Source organism: Sorex araneus, chromosome X (assembly GCF_027595985.1).
Source record: "Sorex araneus isolate mSorAra2 chromosome X, mSorAra2.pri, whole genome shotgun sequence".
Taxonomy (NCBI): Eukaryota; Metazoa; Chordata; class Mammalia; order Eulipotyphla; family Soricidae; genus Sorex; species Sorex araneus.
The window spans coordinates 138,567,335-138,588,834 of record NC_073313.1 but is presented as its reverse complement, the minus strand read 5'-3'; the positions used below and the strand labels follow the sequence as shown (position 1 = coordinate 138,588,834).

Here is a 21,500-nt window from a genome sequence, read left to right as displayed (position 1 = left end):
CACTCTTAATTGCTTTGTTGTACATAGTTAACCTGACTTCTAAACCATGAAGTGCCCAAATGCCTTCTTATCCTATAGGTAAAATAAGAGGGACACTGAAATTTTCAACCAACCAAACAGATTTTCTAGCTTCTAATATTAAATTCAACTCTTAATTTCTTTGAACTGATTTGGTATATACTATATAAAATTTACCACTAAATGTCCAATTCTATTATTTACCATACATTTATCCTCCTTGTCCCTTTTAAACTACCCGTTTTTCCTTCCCTTCTATTGCCCAATTTGATCCTGTTTGTTTTTGTTTTATTTTGTTTATTTTTGTTTCCTAGATATGAGTGAAATTCTTGTGTTTCTTTGATTTTTTTTTTTTTGCTTTTGGGTCACACCTGTTGATGCACAGGGGTTACTCATGCATTCAGGAATTACTCCTGCTGGTGCCCAGTGGACCATATGGGATCCTGGGAATCAAACCCAGGTATGCCGCGTGCAAGGCAAACGCCCTACCTACTGTGCTATTGCTCCAGCCCCTTCTTTGACCTTTTTACCTAAGTATACTGCCCTGTAGTTTCATCTGTATTGTTGAAAATCTCAGAATTTTATTTTTTAAATAGCTGAATAGTATTTTGTTGTGCATATATATATATATATATATATATATATATAAAATCTTTATCAATGTATAAATTGGGAAAACTACAAACCTGTCTTAAATGAGTTTTCTGCTTTTATGGGGGGGTGTGTCACACTTGGCAATGCACAGGGGCCACTCCTGGCTCTGCACTCAGGAATTACCCCTGGCGGTGCTCAGGGTACCATATGGGATGCTGGGAATCAAACCCCGGTTGGCTGAGTGCAAGGCAAACGCCCTACCTGCTGTGCTATCATTCCAGCACCCAGTTTTCTGCTTTTTAATTTGTGCTTTTCTATATTGCTTGGTTTTTGAAGTTGTTCTTTCTTTTTTTAAAGCAGATAGGCTTATTTTCAAAAAAAGAATTTGTTTTCTCATTCTATGCAGAATGGAACTGAACGTAAATTGTTCTGCTTTTAATGTTAATATATAGTGTTCTTTGTGTGGATGTGCTCAATAATTCTGCCCCTTAACTGTTTGTGTTAGAATTTTTGTTTTTATTATTTTTTTGTTCTGTATTTTTACTGAATGTTGATTCCTCCATCCCTGTTGGAGAGCTCGGCAAGCTACCGAGAGTATCCCCCCAGCACAGCAGAGCCTGGCAAGCTACCCATGGCTTATTCGATATACCAAAAAGAGGAACAACAAGTTTCATAATGGAGACATTACTTGTGCCTGCTCTAGCAAAATCGATGAACAACAGGACAACAGTGTAGTGCAGTTGCCTCAGTAGAGGTGGCAATATGAATAACCTCTGATACTGTAATTTGAGTAATGCAGCCTTGTTTGTAGTGATAGTAAAGAAGGAATATAGAATCAAAAGTCAGAAAGTACAAATAGAAAAACAAGTATTTAAATGGGAGATTCATTCAGCTGTATCAGTGCACTGTAGCACTGTAGCACTGTTGTCCCATTGTTCACATTGATTTGCTGAAGTGGACACCAGTAACGTCTCTATTGTGAGACTTGTTGTTACTGTTTTTGGCATATCGAATATGCCGCAGGTAGCTTGATGCGGGTGGGATACTCTTGGTAGCTTGTCAGGCTCTCCAAGAGGGACGGAGGATTTGAACCCGGGTCAGCAGCATGCAAGGCAAATGCCCTACCTGCTGTGCTATCACTCCAGTAGCTCACAATGGATTTGTTACTGGTGCCCGCTTGAGCAAATCGATGAACAACGGGACGACAATGCTACAGTGCTACAGTGTGCTCTGTACACTAAGAAAACCTGTCAATATTTATATTAAATATTAACTAAAAGTTGGAAACTATCAAAGTGGATAAAGACAGAATACAAATTTATTATTTTTATTGAAAATTTATCTAAAATATATAAACTGTCATATTGCTATTAATGTTGATGAAAATAAACCATCACTTGTATCACTTGTCATCCTGTTGATCTTCAATTTGCTCAAGCGGGCCCCAGTAACATCCCCATTCGTCCCTGTCGTGTGCTAGTGTAGCCCAATGGTATCTACTCACTCCAGGAACAGGAAGAGCCTCAAACCGTTCGTTCAGGTTTTTTTTTTTCTTTTTGCGTCACACCCGGCGATGCTCAGGGGTTACTCCTGGCTTTGCACTCAGAAATTACTCCTGGCAGTGCTTGGGGGACCATGTGGGATGCTGGGAATCGAACCTGGGTTGGCCGCGTGCAAGGCAAACGCCCTACCCGCTGTGCTATTACTCCAGCCCCTCGTTCAGGGTTTTGATGAAGAAGTCCGACCATCTCATAGGTGGGTGGCCACGCGGTCTTTTGATGTCCTGTGGAATTTAGTCGGTAACAGCTCTAGTCCAGCGGTTGTCTCTGAATCGCATTATGTGTCCGGCCCATCTGCTTTTTGGTGCCTTGTCAAACAAAACAGTGTTCCTGATACTCTTTTTATTTTTTTTTTTTTATTGAATCACCATGTGGAAAGTTACAAAGCTTTCAGGCTTGAGTCTCAGTTACATAATGCTTGAACACCCATCCCTTCACCAGTGCACATATTCCACCACCAAGAACCACAGTAAACCTCCCCCCCACCCCGCCTGTGTAGCTGATAAATTCCACTTTACTTTCTCTTTACTTTGATTATATTCAAACAAAAAACTCACTATTATTGTTTGGAGTCCCCCCCCCCAGAGTTGGACCTGCTGGAAAGGAAGCATTTGATAATTTGTTTTCCATTGCTGAGAATGAAGAGATATGAGGTTGTGTGGCCACAATAGCGGCCGCGAGGTTCTGGATTTCTGTATTTTAGTATTTTAGTAACTAAGTCCAGAGGAATTTCTGCCAGAGGTTGCATCGTTGCTAGCTCGTATCTCTCTGCTACTTAATATTCCACATATGAGTGCAGTCTTTCTATGTCTGGCCCACATCCAGAAAAACAAAAGCAACTGGTGTTGGCGCGGATGTGGGGAGACAGGGACTCTTCTTCACTGCTGGTGGGAATGCCGACTTGTTCAGCCCTTTTGGAAAACTATATGGACGATTCTCAAAACATTAGAAATTGAGCTGTCATTTGACCCAGCTATACCACTCCTGGGAATATACCCCGAAGAGGCAAAAAGGTATATTAGAAATGACATTTGCATTTCTGTTGTTCCTGATTCTTGATCGTTGATGGAGGTCAGAACTCCGGATTCCTTCTCTCACTTGAGTAAAATGTGATACTCCAAGCATAGCTCTTTCAATTCCTCTTTGGGATACCCGAATAGCGTTCCTATCCTGTTTTTGTAGGGCCCAGGTCTCTGTGGCATATGTTAGTGAAGGAAGAACGGTGGAGTAGAGAAGATGTGCCCGCAGCTGGAGGTTCTTCATTCTTTTAACTACTTCTTCGACTCTCTTGAAGGCGTTCCACGCTGCTCTCTTTCTCCCGTGCGGTTCTTGTGCCAAGTTGTTCCTCTTATTGAGTTCTCAACCCAGGTACACATAGCTTCTGCATTCAGAGATGTTTGTTCTGTTAAGAGCAAATGGAATGTCAGGGACTAGTTCGTTTTTCATGAACATTGTTTTGTTGAGATTCAGCTGCAGTCCGACCTTTCCACACTTGAGGTTGAAGTCGGCCAGCATTTGTGCCGCTTGGCTAATGGTTGGTATTATTAGAACGATGTCATCGGTGAAGCAGAGGTGGTGTAGTTGCCAACCGTCTATCTTCACTCCCATTCCTTCCTATTTCAGTTGTCACATGACATTTTCGAGGGTGGCACTGAAGAGTTTCGGTGAAATGGTATCACCCTGTCGAACCCCTCTCTTTATGTCAATGATCACTTCCTTGTAGAATGGTGAGATCCTGGTGGTGAATCCGTACTACAGCTTGCGGAGGATCTTGATGTACTGAGTTTGAATGTCTTGTTTGGCTAGGGCTTCAATGACCGCTTCAGTCTCAACAGAATCGAAGGCCTTCTTTAAATCAATGAATGTTAGACAGAGCAGCAAATTGAACTCTGGCGAAACCTCAGTGAGCTTGGTCACTGTGTGGATATGGTCGATGTGTGATGTGAGCTTTGGTATATATATCTGAAAATATGTATATATGCATATATATATTTCCCTCTATGATTTATTGCCTACTATCTGAACCCCATCAAATACGGTGTGGTAATTATGGGGAATTGGTAGGGAGTGTTTTATGATGTGTTGCATGGCTGTAGAAGCAGCCGCATGGTCCATGAAAATGTTTACTAATATGTGAGGCTCAGCCCGAGCACATGGGGAGCAGCCTTGAGTGTGGTGGCGGTCGGGTTGTGGGGGTTTTTGGCTGCCGGAGCTGGGTCCCTTGGGGTAGGGAGGGCTCTCACCCGCCCCCCTCTGGGGTGCCTCATGTGAAACAGCCTGGCGTGAGTCCAGTGGCATGGTTATGGGGGACCTCATGTTATGCCCCCTTTCGGGAGAAGCAGCCATATAATCTGAACAGTCGCCAATGACAAGATTATCTCGCGCCAGCAGGAGGTGGTTTATGGGGCGTCACCCCTGGGTCACCGGAGACTGGGGAAAGCGGGCAGAAGATCTCCACTCCTGGTCCCATTGAGCCCAGAGTCCAAGGTCACAAAGTTCCGCATTTCCTGGGGTCCATAGAACTTCACTCATGTGTAGGACTCGGCCCAAGCATGTGGGGAGCGGCCTTGAGCCTGGTGGTGGTTGGGTTGTGGAGGTTTTTTGGCTGCCGGAGCTGGGTCCCTTGAGGTGGGGAGGGCTCTCCCCCTCTCCCCCTCTCCCCCTCGGGCATCCTGAGTGTAATAGCCTGGCGTGGAGTCTGGTGGCATGGTTATGGGTGCCTCATATTATGCTCCATTTCGGGAGAAGCAGCCGTGTGGTCTGGATATTAATTGGACTATACAGGTATTCCAGATCTTGATTCAGGCATGGGAGATTATAGGAATTCAGGAATTTATCCATTTCTTTTGGGTTCTCTTGTTTCATAGTATACAGATTTTCAAATTAGTCTCTGATGATCTTTTGAAATTCTTTGGTTTTTGTTGTGATGTCCCCCTTTTCATTTCAGATTCGGTTTATTAGGGTTCTCTCTATATGTTTCTTTACGAGTCTTGCTAGTGGTTTATCAGTCTTGTTTATTTTCTCAAAGAACCAGCTCTTGGTTTTATTAATCTTTCGGATTGTTTTTTGGGTTTCCATATCATTTATTTCTGCTCTAAGTTTTTTTTTCTTCTTTTTGGGTCACACCCAGCGATGCTCAGGGATTACTCCTGGCTTTGCACTCAGGAATTACTCCTGGCAGTGCTTGGGGGACCATATGGGATGCCGGGGATCGAACCCGGGTCGGCCGCGTGCAAGGCAAACGCCCTACCCGCTGTGCTATCGCTCTGGCCCCTCTGCTCTAAGTTTTATTATTTCTTTCCTTCTGCCCGGTTTGGGCTTCTTTTGTTGGTCCTTTTCTAAGGTCTTGAGCTGTGAGATCAGGTTATTTATGTGGGCCCTTTCTTCCTTCATGAGATATGCTTGCAGAGCTATAAATTTCCCCTTAACAGAGCTTTAGCTGTGTCCCACAGGTTCAGGTAGTTTGTGTCTTCATTCTCATTTGTTCCCAGGTATCTTTTGATTTCTTCCTTGACCCACTCATTGTTCAACATTGAGTTGTTTAATTTCCAGGTGTATGGTTTGGCCCTCTGCGTCTGTGCATGATTAACTTCTGTCTTCAGTGCATCATGGTCTGAGAAGATAGTTGATACAATTTCTATCTTCCTGATTCCATGGAGGTATGCTTTGTGGCCCAGCGCATGATCTATATTGGAGAATGTTCCGTGTGCACTGGTAAAGAATGTGTATTCTTTTTTATGGGGATGCAAAGCCCTGTATAGATCCATTAGCTCTCTCTCTTCTATTTCTTCCTTCAAGGCCAGTGTTTCCTTGCTGAATTTTGATCTTGTTGATCTATCCAGAGGTGATAAGGCGGTGTTGATGTGTTCAACTACTATTGTGTTGCTAGCAGTGTCCTCTCTAAAATCTATTAGCAGTTGTTTTAAGTATTTTGTTGGTTCCTCATTAGGTGCATATACGTTTAGGAGTGTGAGTTCTTCCTGCTGTAAGTATCCCTTGATTAGTAAGAAATGGCCTTCGCTGTCGCTTCTAATCTTTTTCAACCTGAAAATCTATATTGTTCAATACTAGTATGGCCACCCCGGCTTTTTGAAGGAGTTGTTTGCTTGAAGGATTGTTTTCCATCCTTTGACTTTGAGATCTGTGTTTGCTCTGACCATTCAGATGTGTTTCTTGTAGGTAGCAGAATGCTGGGTTCAGTTTCTGAATCCACTTTGTTACTCTGTGTCTCTTGGTGGGTGTGTTTAGACCGTTGACATTGAGAGAGATCATTGTCGTGGAGTTTTGTGCCATGTTTTTGTAGGAGTTTGTTGTGCTTTTAGGGATTTTTCTTGTCTTACAGGAACCCCTTTAGTCCTTCTTTTAAGTTTGGTTTTGAGTCTGTGAAGTTCCTGAGCTGTTGTTTACCCACGAAATTGTGTATGGTTCCTTCAAGTTTGAGTGAGAGCTTAGCTGGATATAGTATTCTTGGTGAGGCGTTCATTTCATTGAGGTTTTTCATTGTATCCCACCATCCAGGCTTGGAGGGTTTCCTCTGATGGGTCTGCTGTAAATCTAAGGGGTGCTCCTTTATATGTGATTTCCTTTTTCGCCTTGCTGCTTGCATTATTGTGTCCCTATCCGTGGCATCCATCATTCTGACTATGCTATGTCTTGGAGTGTTTTTATTAGGGTCTCTTCTAGCTGGCACCCTTTGGGCTCCCAGGATCTGGACATCTGCATTCTCCAGCTCTGGGAACTTTTCAGCAATGATTTCTTTAACCGTGGCTTTTTCATTATGGTCGCCTTCCTGTACTTCTGGTACTCCGATGATTCTGTTATTCCTCTTGGAATCATCCCCTAGGTCTCTGATTCACCCTAGAGCTATTTTGAGGTCTTTTCCCATTGTTTGTTGTGGCCTGTGAGCGTTCTGCAGCTTGTCTTCAAGCTCACTGATTCTGTCTTCAGCTGTAGTTGTTTTACTGTTATGGGTACCCACTGTGTTTTTTATATCATCTACCGAATCTTTCATTCGTGACATTTCTGAATGTAGCGTTCCTATTTCTGCTGACATTTCTTCCCGTATCTTCTTTGCTGACTGCTCCACTATTTCTTTAAGTTCATTGACCATTCTCAGCATTTCATCTCTGAATTCTTTATCGGAGAAATCATATTTGTGGGTAACCCCTGTTGAGGCTTCTGGACTCTTTTCTTCCTCCTCTCCTCGCAGTGGGGATTTGTTTCTTCATGTAGTTCCTATTGTGTACAGGTGGGACCTTCCAGTTCACTAATGCTGTTCCCTCTTACTGTAACAGGGGGTTTTGGGTGAGCTCGGTCGATGGTGGTCACCTTTTCCCCCCTCTAGAGTGCGTCCTTCCTCTCAGTGAATTATGTGAGGCCTCTAGTGAAGGTTCAGAGGATGTGTTCTTTTACATTGGGCATGTATAGCTTCTTGTGCTTATCAGTATTTTGGTGTAGCTGGAATAGTCTTGTGCTCACTGTTATTTTGGTGCAATTGGAATAAGCTAGTGGCCTATTGGCCTTTTGTGTTTTAGATAGCCAGAGAGTTCTCTACAGAGTTAGGTAATGGGGACTGAGATGTAAGTCCAGGGTGTTGGGAGAGGGGAAAATAACTGCGGCTGCCCCTGGATGAAGAAGGAGGAAGCCGGGGGTCTGCGGCTCGGTGGCTGGGGCAGGGGCTCCTGCCCGTAGGACCTTGGGATGAGTTCAGGTCCTGGAGCTGAGCCGGTGTGCAGGCGCAGGGTCTGGGGCCACCTGGATGATGGAGGAAGCCGGCGGTCTGCAGTGCGGAGGCTGAGGCAGGGGGTCCTGCCCTCAGGACGCTGAGATGAGTTAGGGTCTTGGGGCCGTGCAGGCACGGGGGCTGGGGCGCACCCGGATGAAGAAGGAGGAGGGTTTGCAGCTCGGTGGCTGAGGCAGGGGTCCTACCCGCGGGACGCTGGGATGAGTTCAGGTCCTGGGGCAGAGGCGCACGCAGGCACGGGGGCCGGGGCACACCTGGATGAAGAAGGAGGAAGCCGGGGGTTTGCGGCGCGGCATCTGCGGCAGGGGTCCTACCCGCGGGACGCTGGGATGAGTTCAGGTGCTGGGGCCCAGCGGTCGCGCAGGTGCAGGGGCCGCTGCGCACCTGGATGAAGGGGAAGCTGGGGGTCTGCGGTGTGGCGGCTGGGGCAGGGGTCCGACCCTTGGACCACTGGGATGAGTTCGGGTCCTTGTTCCGAGCAGGCGCAGGGGATGGGGCGCACCTGGATGAAGAAGGAGGAAGCTGGGGGTCTGCAGTGCGGCAGCTGAGGCAGGGGTCCTACCCACAGGACGCTGGGATGAGTTAGATCCTGGGGCCGAATGGGCGCGCAGGTGCAGGGGCTGGAGCACACCTGGATGAAGGAGGAAGCTGGGGGCCTGTGGCATGGCGGCTGGGTTAGGGGTCCGACCCGCGGAATGCGGGGATGAGTTCGGGTCCTGGGCTGAGCGGGTGCGCAGGCGCAGGGGCTGGGGCACAGCTGGATGAAGAAGGAGGAAGCCCGGGATCTGTGGTGCCGCAGCTGGTGCAGGGGTCCTATCCGCAGGACGCTGGGATGAGTTCAGGTCCTGGGGCCGAATGGGCGTGCAGGCATGGGGACTGGGGCGCACCTGGATGACGAAGGAGGAAGCCGAGGGTTTGTGGTGCGGGGGCTGGGGCAGAGGTTCCTGCCTGGGGGATGCTGGGATGAGTTTGGTTCCTGGGGCTGAGCGTGTGCGCAGGCGCAGCGGCTGGGGTGCACCTGGATGAAGGAGGAAGCCGGGGGTCTGCGGTGTGGTGGCTGGGGCAGGGGTCCTACCCGCAGGACGCTGGGATGAGTTTGGGTCCTGGGGCTGAGCGGGTATGCAGGCGTGGGGACTGGGGCGCATCTGGATGAAGAAGGAGGAAGCCGGGGGTCTGTGGTGCGGCGGCTGTGGCAGGGGGTCCTGCCCGCCTCCAGCAGTTTCTTTTCTTTTTTTTGACTTCAAATTTATTTTAATGATATGTACAGGAGTTAACAAATTACAATTAAAACGGAATCAGTTATGTTAGTTTTACATAACTCAAAATCATGCAACACTGCATGGTAAAAACAACAGTTTTGTTCATATACAAAAAGATATCATTTAAGACTCATGACAGTTATCTTGATATTTCTGACATAAGCTTTTTGTAAAGAGTAATTTTTTTTTAATTTAAATTTTATTGAATCACCATGTGGAGGGTTACAAAGTTCTCAGGATTATGTCAGTTATACAGTACTCAAACACCCTTCCCTTCACCCGTGCCCATATTCCATCACCAACCACCCCATTATACCTCCCGCCCCCTCCCGCCCCCCAAGTCCCCGCCCTTGTAAGTGATAAGTTTCACTTCATTTACGCTTTATCTTGGTTACAGTCCATGTTTCAACACATAATTCACTATTGTTGCTAGGGTTTCCCCCCAAAAAAGAGAAGACAGTCCCACTGTCAAGGAAGCATTTGATGGCTCTCCATTGCTGAGAATGTAGAGATATTAAGTCCCGCTGTTTGTTACATAACTTTTCTATTTTTTCCCCCCCTCGTCCCGTGCCACCGAGATCACGCCTGTTTAGTAATCACCACGCTGCCTGACAAAGGGAAAACAAACCAAAAGAGATGGTTATTTCTCGTCATCAGCCGGCGTGGGGCTCTGGCTTAGTTGATAGTCTGGTAGAATGTCTGCAAGCAGTTTCTGGAACCAAAAGTAATACGCTGGTATCGGCCCCGGCTCAAGATTCCACCAGCGTCCCGCTGTTCCAAGTACATAATAATTTATTCCCTTGTATCCGATTCCCACGCCACCAGGTCCGTGTCAGCTTAATGGGCATCATACTATGGTTAACGCCACGCCGCGTCTCTTCCCGAGAAAGAAGGATATTTCTTCTCAGCTGGCGTGGGGATATGGCTTAGTTCAGTCTATAGAGATGGCTACCACTTTGGTGGCCTTCAATATTTCAGCAAAAGACTTACTATTCTTGATAGGATTTCCCACCAAAGTCCGACCCGTTAAAAGGGAACCATTTCATATTGGTGATGATTAAATGACAATAGGTTGCGCGGCCATGGCAGCAGCCTCGCGGCTTTGAATTTCTGTATAAAGTCCAGGGAAAGTACAGCCAGAAATTACACGTCTCTACAAACTTTAACCCTATTATGGTCCCCCCAAAGTCCAACCCATTACAAAGGAACCATTTCATATTGCTGATGATTAGATGACATTAGGCTGCTGCGGCCGCGCGGTTTTGGGTTTCTATATAAAGTCCAGGGAAAATTCTGCCTAAAATTCTATCGCTACAATCTTTTACCCTTTAACAAAAAACTTAGTACTATTGTTTGGAGTTTCCCCCCACGTTAAGCCCTGCCAAAAAGGAACATTTACACGTTGCTGACAATCAAGAGATATTAGGTCGCAGCTGCGTGGTTTTGGATTTCTGTATGAAGTCCAGGGAAAATTCTTTTGGTAATTGCATCACTAGCTGGCAGCGTCCCCACATGGCTCTGTGCTTAAATGTCGGCCGGCACAGGGCGGATCCGGGAGTCCCGCCCATCGGCTATCCCGGGCTTCCTGTAGAGTCTAAAAACCGGCTATAGCCTCGCTGCGTTCAAAAAGAAAGAGTTGAGAGAGAAAAGAGCATACCCTGCTGGCAGCGCCTGGGCCAGAAGCTCCCAGCACACAGTTTGGAGGCATTTTGGGGGCGCCGCTCGTGTCCAAAGTGGTTCAGTTGCCTCCGGGGTCGATCTCGCGCGGGGCCGGAAAGGCGTAAAGAGTAATTTTTTATTGTAAAGACCTGATTAATCAGTTAATGCAGTATTAGGAAAGATAATAAACATTATTAGTAAAGTGAGGTTACAAGCAATTAATTTTAAAATTACACCAGGTACAGGGTTGAATGTAGTCTCATGAAATAAACACTTCATTAAGAAAATAGTTCTTAAAAAGATCTCATGTTGAAGCTATGTATTAATTTCATCAAATCAGATTATATAAATCAATACTCAAGTTTATTCAGTTAAAGAAAATATGCCTATCCTTTCTTATACTCATAAATAAGTACTTAGTCTTTATATACAATTGAAAAGTTCAAGGTAAAAAATATACTGGCAATCCACTTACTATGGTTGAAAGAGGTCTTGATCTACACATTAAATTGCATTGATGTAAAATGTGCAATTTAAATCACATTCAACCACCATAAATATTTAAGCTAAGTATTGTAAACAGCAGAGAAAAACATATTTTTTTAAAATCATCACTGGGTAACAATCTAGTTCTCAGTTTAGACTGCTATATAGAAAGATTCAATATTTAATTTAACCAAATCCAAACCCCACTAAACTAATAGTAAACAAAGTGAATGTTTTTCAAAGTGCGTAATTTCCAACTCATCCACTTGTAGTATTTTTTTTATCCAATTCTAGTTCATTAGCAAGAAAATAAAATGTACTTGGCTATAAAAATACTAAGGAATGTTATTGAAAAGGAAAGGCTATTTGGTAGAAGTAACTACAAAAATAATTAGTTTAAATCTTTGTAAAGCTTTAATGCAAGAATATCAGTACACTTTCTTTCCACAAACTTTAAAGCATAATCAATACCAAGATTTTAAATTTCCACCTTTCAAAATTTTGAAAGAGTTGCAACAAAATGTCTCTTAAAAAATTAAGCAAGAATGATCGTGCAGGTGTTAATCTGCTGACACTTGGGGACACTGGTGACTGTGTTGGGTTGTCATCCCTGACTCCACTGACTGCATGTACAGGCAAGGAGTTACTCTGAAATGCAGACGTAGGACAGCTGGTCATGCCAACATTCTCATCTTCACCAGTGTCTGAATCTGGTGTTGTAACTTCACTGTTCTGAAGTCCCAGGATCTCACAAACTGCTTGTGGCAATTCCTTGCATTTTACCATCTGTAGAGAAATTGCCTCAGCTTTGCACAGCACATCTTCCACATCAATTTTCATGGACAATTCATTGATATGCTTAAGTATTTCGTTAAAGCCATAATGGTTTTCCATTATTTGCTGCTTTTCTGATTCCAGAATAGCACAACAAATAAGAAGATGGAAGTTTTTACGTGGCAGTTCAGTCCACATTACTTCCCATAATTGAAGACTATCTAGAAAACTAACTTCCCTTTTAAATCTGATTAAGAGCCATCTGAAGCAAAAGTAAAGGTATACGGAGTCCTGAGATTCTAAATAACTGCAAAATCCACTGTCCAGCAATCGAAGTAAAGTACATAGGTGAATTAATTGGGTTTTCATGCCTTGCATTTGTTCTTCAAAATTCTGATGCATTTGGTCCATGTAGGAGGCAAAGTACCAAAATGCATCCACTTCATTTTTCATCACATATAAAAGAGGGGAAAGTAAGTCACTCATTCTTTGCACATATCCTAAATCAAAATCATACATACAATAGGTCATCAGAATGTCATGAAGCAAAATCAACCCTGGATTATCTTGGCCTTCATAAAATTTGTTTGTTCGATCTGTTCTGTTAACGTCTTTTTCGATAAGACTTCTATAATCCCTTAACCTCGAATTTCTCTTCTCTTGCTCCTCACTGACAGATTTCCACTGCAGTTTCATCCTGAAGTATTCATCAGTTTTTTGCTTTTGTAATTGAGTTCTTTCCTCCTTGGTGCTGTCCCAAGGAAAATAACCCAGAAGAAATTTCCATGCTTGCTTTCTCAATGAATGACTAAGTCCCCCTCTAAATATCATCTGTTTCATACTCTCTACGTTTAAAATTCTTCCTTCTGAATCAGTGTTCTTAGTCCATTCTTCCAGGGATACTGGTTCCCTCCTTTGTACAACAAGTCGTTCTCCCAAGTCAATTCTTGTGATGACTTCAAATCCTGGTTCTTCTTGTTGGTTTATCTTTAAACCTGGAATAGCATCACTAAGAAAGTCTGCCATTTCCGAAGGTGGCCGGTGATGTGTGGAAGGATCATTGCCTCTCAAACTATCAAAAAATGTAGTTTGTGACTTTGGAAAATCCTACCATTGTTGCTGTATAAGGATCCTTTTTAATTTTTTGTATTAAACCATATGCTGGTTCATCAAGAAGATTTTCAAAAGATTGTGAAAGACTCTTATTCTGACAATTCACAAGAAGTATTCTTTTATCCTGTGGAGATTCACACAATACCACATATTTTTCAAGAGATTCAATCAGTAGTTTGCTATCTCCTTGATGAAAGTGTAGAGCAGGGAGAATGACGTCATCCTTTAGACAGAATACCAAATATGACCAGCCCATACCCTCTTTGTTTTGCTTGATTGATTTCAGGTCTGTCAAACTGAACAGGAATGACCATTTGCTTTTCCCATTTCTATGACTTGAAGAATCTCCATTGATATGTGGCTTCTTTTTAAATGAAACTGCATTCACCATGTCCCACTCTGCTTCATAACTGTTCTGATGTTCCGATCCTCGATGAGCTCTTTCTTTGGGGGCCTGGGTCCATTCTACAACTGAACTGGAGTCCTTTTTCACATAAAGAATACTAGAAGAATCTAAGGCATCATCCAAAGGTCTCCAGTCCACAATTACTTCAGCATCCTTTTCTAAAACACACAATATTCCTGCAATCAAGCTGTCTTGGTCTTGCGTCTTCCCACAAGGTGAATGAATATAGACACCTTCCTGCTCATATATAGTCATGGGGTCAATAAATCTTTGAGAGTTTACTCAGATGTTTGTTGCTAGTTGAGCATGTTGTGCTATAGTTCTTGCTTATTTGGCCTCTATGTTACTTTCGGCTTATTTGGCATCTATGTTACTTTCGGCTCAGTGCTCAGGAAACAGCCTCCCATGCACTAGCCCTCTGAATTATTTGCTGTGCCCTTCCCGCTCACAACACCCGCCACCGCCATGTTTCCAGTGTGTGCCTGTGATCCAGCAGTTTAATTCTTAACTTTACTGTTTTTTTTAATTTAAATTTGTTATTTTTCTACCTGCATAATATTTGATTAAATAATATCACATGATTATGCAGAGTTTCTGTGCCACCACCCTGTATTTCAAACTCTGAGAGCCACCACCACTCCCCCTGTCCCTGGCTCCTGCAGACATGCCTCTGCCATCTTCTTGTCTCCAAACATGTGTTTTTTTAGAAGATTACACATATTTAAATTAATACATGGTTTATCTGTAACATAATGTTCATATGAGATAGGGAGCATTCATCATCATCATCATCATCATCCCGTTGATCGTTGATTTTCTTGAGCGGTCTCAGTAACGTCTCCATTTATCCTAGCCCTGAGATTTTAGAAACCTCTCGTTACTCGTCATTCCCAACGGTGCTGCATTGGAGGCTGTTTCAGGGTCAGGGGAATAAGACCCATCATTGTTACTGGTTTTGGCATTTGAATACGCCATGGGGAGTTTGCCAGGCTGTCCCATGCGGGCAGGAAACTCTTGGTAGCTTGCCAGGTTCTCCAAGAGGGAGAACTAGGCTATAAGATGTCGCGCTGCCACTGGGAGCTTGGTTTTAGGTGATAAGAAAAGGGAAAGTACTTTGTAGCTGTAGTTCATGGAACCCCAAAAAAATCTTCCTTCCTTCATAATACACATTTCCCTCTTTTGAAAATGCAAGCATTCTCAGGACTGGAGAGGTAGTGCAGCAGGTAAGATGCTTGCCTTGAACACAGCAGAACCAGGTTCTATCCCTAGCACCCCTTATAATCCTCTGTCCCTTGTCAGGAGTGATCCCTGAACACAGAGCCAGGATTAAGTCTTGAATAGCCCTGGGTATGGCCCCCAAACCAAGCAAAACCAAGAACAAGCTGTTTAATTATTTCAAATGTAAATTTTAAGTGAAAAATTTTAAGCAACAAATTGGGAATATACTGAATGTTTATTACAAGTACCCTGATTTAACAAATGTTGTGCTTTATCATAATTGTTTCGAATGCATGGGTTAAACATATAATCTCAAGAGAAGTTCATTGGAGATTAGAGTGATTTTAGTACAGTCACTAGGGCAGTTAACTTACATGCAGCTGACCCAGGTTTGAGCCTTGGCACCCTGTAGGGTTCCCAAGCCTGCCAGGAGTAAGCTCTGAGCACTACTGGGTGTGGCTACCCCCCAAAAAGAGAGGTTTACTAATCTTGTACTTTACCATATTTATTCAATTTAAAAAACTCAAAGAAGCAATCTCAAGAGAAATGAAGAAATATTTTGAAGCAAACCATAATGGAAAGTGATAACCAAACTATGTGGAATATGCTGAAGGCATAAGGAAATTTGTAATATTGAATGTATGTATATTAGGAACAAATTTAAAACCAATAATCCTAAAATTATACCTTAGCATCCAAAAGGAATAGCAGTTTAATTAATGAAAAATATCAGAAGAGAAGTGATTAGAGCTGGAGTCACTGAAATTAAAATTGAGAAAGGCAATTAGTTTATATCAAAGCTGAATTATTTGAAAAAGTTTGTTAAATTAATAAGCCTTTAGCTCTCCTAACAATAGGAAAAATAAAATGGGGCCAAAGTAGTACTACCATGGATAGGGCATTTGCCTTGCACATGGCAAACCCAGGTTCCACCCCTGTATTCCACATGGTCCACCAAGAAGTAATTTGTGAGTACAGACAATAGCAACCCCTGAGCATCACCCGTTGTGGCCCACAAACAAATTAAAAACAATTAGAAAAATAAACAGAAAAACTGGGTAAAATAGAGAATGCAGATTACTGATATCAGAAATCTAAGATAAAAAAAAAGAGATCTAAGATGGGACATCACTATAGGTCTTCTGTGGACACTGAAAAAATATTTGTCAACAACTTTATGTTCCCATATATTTTGATGATGTAGTAAAATCAATAATTACAGCTTTTTAAAAAATAAAGCACCAGACCCAGATAGGCTCACAGGTAAATTTTTTGTTTTTTTTTTTTTGCTTTTTTTTGGGTCACACCTGGCGGTGCACAGGGGTTACTCCTGGCTCTGCACTCAGGAATCACTCCCTGGCGGTGCTCAGGGGACCATATGGGATGCTGGGAATCGAACCCGGGTCGGCCACGTGCAAGGCAAACGCCCTACCCGCTGTGCTATCGCTCCAGCCCCATCACAGGTAAATTTTACCAGTTATTTAAGGTTACTTATATTCTGTAGTGTATTCTGGAGGATGAAAGCATAGAAAATATTTGTCAACTCTTTCTATGGACTAGTATTACCCTAATACTAAAGCAAAAGATACTGTAAGAAAACTACAAACCATGGCTGGAGAAATGGTACAGAAGGTACTTACTTGTGTAGTACTTGTCCTGCATGCAACACATTCATGTGGTTCCCTGAGTCCCGGCTAGAGTAATCCCTGTGCTCAGAACCTGGCATAAGTTCTGAGCCCTGCCAGTTGTCCCCAAACAAAAATGTTCAAACCAATGTTTGTAATGAAAATAGTAGTAGAAATATTTTTTAAACATACTAACGCTAAATGGAACTTGAAATTTGTTGGTTAGACTGTCTCAACACTTGGGAAAATACATGAAATCTCATACCAGCAGACTTTCTCATATCACACACTTAACATTATCATAGCAAGTAAAAGTCACATGATCATAGCAGATGAAGGAAAATTGACTAAATCCAACAACTGGACCAGACTGATAGGACAGAGGTTAGGGTTCTTGCTTTGCATGTGGCTGACCTGGGTTCAGTTTCTTGCATCCCAAAGCACTTTCAGGGGTGCTTTCTTTGTGTAGAGCCAAGGAGTAAGTCTTGAGTACTATTGGGTGTGACCCAAAACCAAAACAAGCAAAAAAAAAATCCAACATCCATTGTGGTTAAAAAATAAAAACCAGTCAACTAGAATTGAGGTGACCTTCCTCAGTTTGATAGAATACAAAATTCCACTAAGTTATTTTGTCAATATAAACAAATTACTCCTAAACTTTACATCAATATATAGTAGAAATTTGGGCAAATTAGTTGATTGCTACATGATAGATAGGAACAATTTAAGTGAAAGTACATGATAGGTAAGAACAATTTACGTGAAAGTAAGAAAATTTCCATTTACAGTAAGTAGTCCTTAAAAGAGTAAAATACTAGAAACAAAAGCTGTGTAAGACTTTACAATGAAATTCAGAAAAACCATGTTGAAAGAAATTATAGAAAATACCTTATGGCAGGGATTAGAAGAATCAATATTTTTAGGACAGTGTCATGGATTGAGTTATGTTCCCTGAAATGTGGGGTAAAATCCAGTTCAATAAAAGCTATTTTGCTTTTTTAAAAAATCAGTATATGCTATCTACAAGAGAAATATTTCAGATTTTAGGAAACCTATTGAGTTGATAGTGAGTAGATGGAAGAAGACACTAGGCAAATGGTCTGCTTACACGCCATTTTGTTTGATCAAACTGAGCTCAGTATTATCAGACTCTAAAACAAAATTGATAATAAACAACAGAAATGGATATTATGATTAAGTGGTCAGCTCACCATAAACTCCAAGTTTTATACACATTCACGCATGCATGCAACTAATATAAAATGTAGATATGCATGATAAATATATATGTATATATATACACACACATACATATATATATATATATATGTCATGGGGCTGGAGAAATAGTACAGTTAGTGTGAGCCTCTGATTATTGCTCAGATCCTCACATAGAACCGAGCCTAATGTAGAAACAAATTCAACTGCCATTGGTGGATGAGAGGAAACATCCAGAAAGGTTTTCAAACACCAGAACTTTCTAACTCCTTGAGAATGATTTCTGCGTAGACAGGCTATTGATGTTGAATGAAATTAAGAAATTAGTGGGAGAGCTCAGCGAAAGTTCATGTTGCTCAGCCATAAAGTAATAAAATGTGGCTCAGCAGTAGAATGAAAGAAGTTAATCATATCAGTTACAACCTTAAGCACAAGATATACAAAATATCCAGAAAAAAAGTGGAAAATTGAAAATGTAAGAGATTTATGGGATATCATTAATAGGAATGACATTTATATCATAGGATTCCACTCAGAGAGGAAAAAGGAAAGTGGATGAAAGTGGAAGAAACAGCTGAGAATTCCTCCAATCTGAGGAGGAAATACACAACTTGATCAAAGAAGTCCAAGTATTTCTAATCAAATGCAAAGCAAAACATGCCAAGACACAGTGTAATAAAAATAGCAAGAATTAGAGAGCCGTTAGAGGAAAAAAAAATGGTTACATTTAGAGGAACACCCATAGGACTCATTGATTTCATCAATTGTAAATACATGACATTTAGGAATGGTATGATTATCCAAAGTCTTGAAAGAACCTCCAGGTTTTTACACATATTTGATGGAGTGATGAAAACTTTTTGGACAAATAATAGCTAATGTTATTGATTATCTCTAAACTAGCTATTCCGGACATACAAATGGTTTTCTCTAGAATGCAAGGAAACCATACTCAGAAGTAGAAGGGAATATAAAGGTCATAAGGTAGGAAAATGAAGGACAGTAATAAAGTAGTCTCCCAGAATGAACTCAAGTTTGTGTTAAATTAAAAACCCAAATAATCCTAGATTTTTTTAGATTCTACATGGTAAACTTATAGCAAACATACAGCAACTAACAGGAAGAAGCAATTGAAAGCAAATCACATAAAAAGGCCAATATCAAAGTTAAAGGGGAGAAAGTATGGAAGTCACACGAATAAAGCAAAAGATAATCCCCACAAATAAAACGGCAGTGTTTTCCTCTATTTCAATTGATGTAAACGTCAATTTAACTCCAAAAAATAAGCAGAAATAGCTAAGTGGAACAAAGTCCAATCTTTTGCTGTTTACGACAAACATACTTGAGCTGTCATGAGAAAAAAAGACTTCAAGTTAAAGGCTGGAAATGTATGCATACTAGAACGGAAGCCTGAAAAGGAGAGATGGCTATTCTTGTTTATCCACAATAAAGAATGTGGTTGTGTCTAATGCTCAGATAAATGACATTACATTTCTAGAAAATAATTAGAAATTAGATCAAGAAATGAAAAAAAATAGAATTAGAAAATTAGAAAGTGAAAAATTAGAAAATAAAAAATTAGAATTAGAAAATTAGAAAATGAAAAATTAAATTAGAAAATAGATCAAGAAATGAAAGGAAGAAAGAATGCAGATCTCAAAAATACAAAAGATTATAAACCACTACAGTGATCATCTATATACAACGCATCACATCCCTTTGTTCTCAGGGTTGTTTTGGCTATTGGGGAGCTTTATGGTTCTAAAAATGTATTAGCACTGTGTGTTTCATATGCTTGTGAGAGATGCCAGTTAAGTATCAGACTGCATTTTAACGTACATAATGCTCTGGTTAGGAGTTACTTTAACAATGTTAATTCTTCTTGAGGAGATTTTGTGTGTGTGTGTGTGTGTGTGTGTGCGCGCGTGCGTGCATGTGTGTTAAATTTCTTCTTGTTGTTTGTGTATAACAGTGCAACCGAGGAGTGTATATGGAGTGTATAGTCTGGGAACTAATTGTATTTGTTAATTTGTCCAAAGATTTAGGCCAGGTCTTTAGAATTTTTTTTGGTTGGGAGGGGGGTCTTGGGGCTCACACCTGGTGATGCTCAAGGGTAGCTGCTGACTCTACACTCAAGAAATACTCCAGGGGCTAGAGCAATAGCACAGAGGGTAGGGCGTTTGCCTTGCATGCGGCCAACCCGGATTCTATTTCCAGCATCCCATATGGTCCCCTGAACACTGCCAGGAGTAATTCCTGAGTGCATGAGCCAGGAGTAATCCCTGTACATTGCCGGATGTGACTCAAAAAGCAAAAACATAAAAAAATAAAAAAGGAAATACTCCAGGTGGGATGACGAGGATTGAACCTAGGTTGGCTTGTGAGAGAGGCAAATGCACTACCCACTGTACTATGTTGCTGCCCTCCCCGCCTCCCTTAACAATTTTCTATCTGTTTTATCATGTCATCTGCAAATTTTGAGTTAACCTTCTTTTCGTACTTGAATCTCTTCAATTCTATTTTCTCCCATAATTGCTGTGAGTACAATTCCACTGTATGTTAAATAACAGTGGTGAAACAGACATCTTTGCTCTGTGGCAAATATAGAATTAAGGCTTCCCCCACTTCCATGATCTCAGGTTTATTTGTACAAACAGCACAGGAGGATCCAGACTGGAGACAGTCCAGAGATCACACCTGTCTTTCCACGCTCACACTGACAGAAGCCTCTTAGGGAGTCTTGGCAGGGGCCTGGGCACCTTTGGAAGCTTGAGCTGGTGCTGGAGCTGCAGCCGTCTGGGTCTTACGTAGTAAGTTTCTCAGAATATACCAATTACTCGTAGTTGTCAATTGTATAGATGGCCATAGCAGTCTGTTGTGATCCTTTATATCTAAGTCTTAATGTTTATACTTTAGTGTACAAAGATACTGCACTTCCACCATGACTGAAATGCCCTTCAGAAACGTCCTTAAAACACTTCTAGTCTTTTGGAAACTGGCTTTACATGCTGGGGGAAAAGGCAGCTCAGATAGAGTAGGGATCACCAAGTAGAGGATGTTGGGAGGACCCATCCGGGTAGGAAGATGCGAACTGAAAGTAGACTATAGACCGAACATGAAGGCCACTCAATACCTCTATTGCAAACTACAACACCCAAAAGGAAAGAGAAAAGGGAATACCCTGCCAAAGAGGCAGGGTGGGGTGGTGGGGGATGTGATGCGTTGAATTTTATAATATAGAGCTATATACTATATTACATATTTTATAATATAAAATAATAAAAGTGTGGTATTGGAATAAAAGTGGTTATAAGATTGAGTAATAGAATTGCGAACCTAGCTATAAACCTTCAGTTGTATCAAGAGCTAAGTTTTGACCAAGTAAGTAGGTCTATTTCCTGGAAAGAAGCTGCTTCGATTATTCATTTTTGGAAAACTAGTCAGCCAGATGCAAAAAAGAAAAACAAATTGAATCGTATTTTGCATCATACTTAAAATTTAATTCATAACGATTAAGGCACTTGCTTTGCACATGACCAGCCCCTGTTTACTCCCTGCACTGTTTTTGGTCATCCTCCCTACCCTTAGCACGACTAACATTGATCCCTGAGCTCCACTAGTTATGGCCCCTAACACCCCGAAAATAAAATATTTTTTATTTTATACAAAGTTCTTTATTTTTAAAAAAAATAAAATATTTTTTATTTTATACAAAGTTCTCAGGTTTATGTCTCAGTTATACAATATTCAAACACCCATCCATTCACCAGTGCCCGTATTCCACCACAAAAACCCCAGTATACCCCCCGCTCCTGCCCCCCACCCCCA

General features: G+C 41.9%; 1 protein-coding gene and 1 long non-coding RNA gene across 2 annotated transcripts in view; one reads left to right on the top strand and one right to left on the bottom strand.

Moving 5' to 3' along the window:
- The window catches only part of LOC129399957 (uncharacterized), a 141,358-nt gene that overhangs the window by 25,414 nt on the left and 94,444 nt on the right, over positions 1–21,500 (top strand). The window lies entirely within an intron of this gene.
- On the bottom strand, positions 10,994–13,831 carry LOC101542719 (TBC1 domain family member 15-like). Its single transcript, XM_012935556.2, is given in 2 exon segments — positions 10,994–13,172; positions 13,174–13,831. Coding segments are annotated over 2 exon segments (1,824 nt in total). The 5' UTR covers positions 13,597–13,831; the 3' UTR covers positions 10,994–11,771.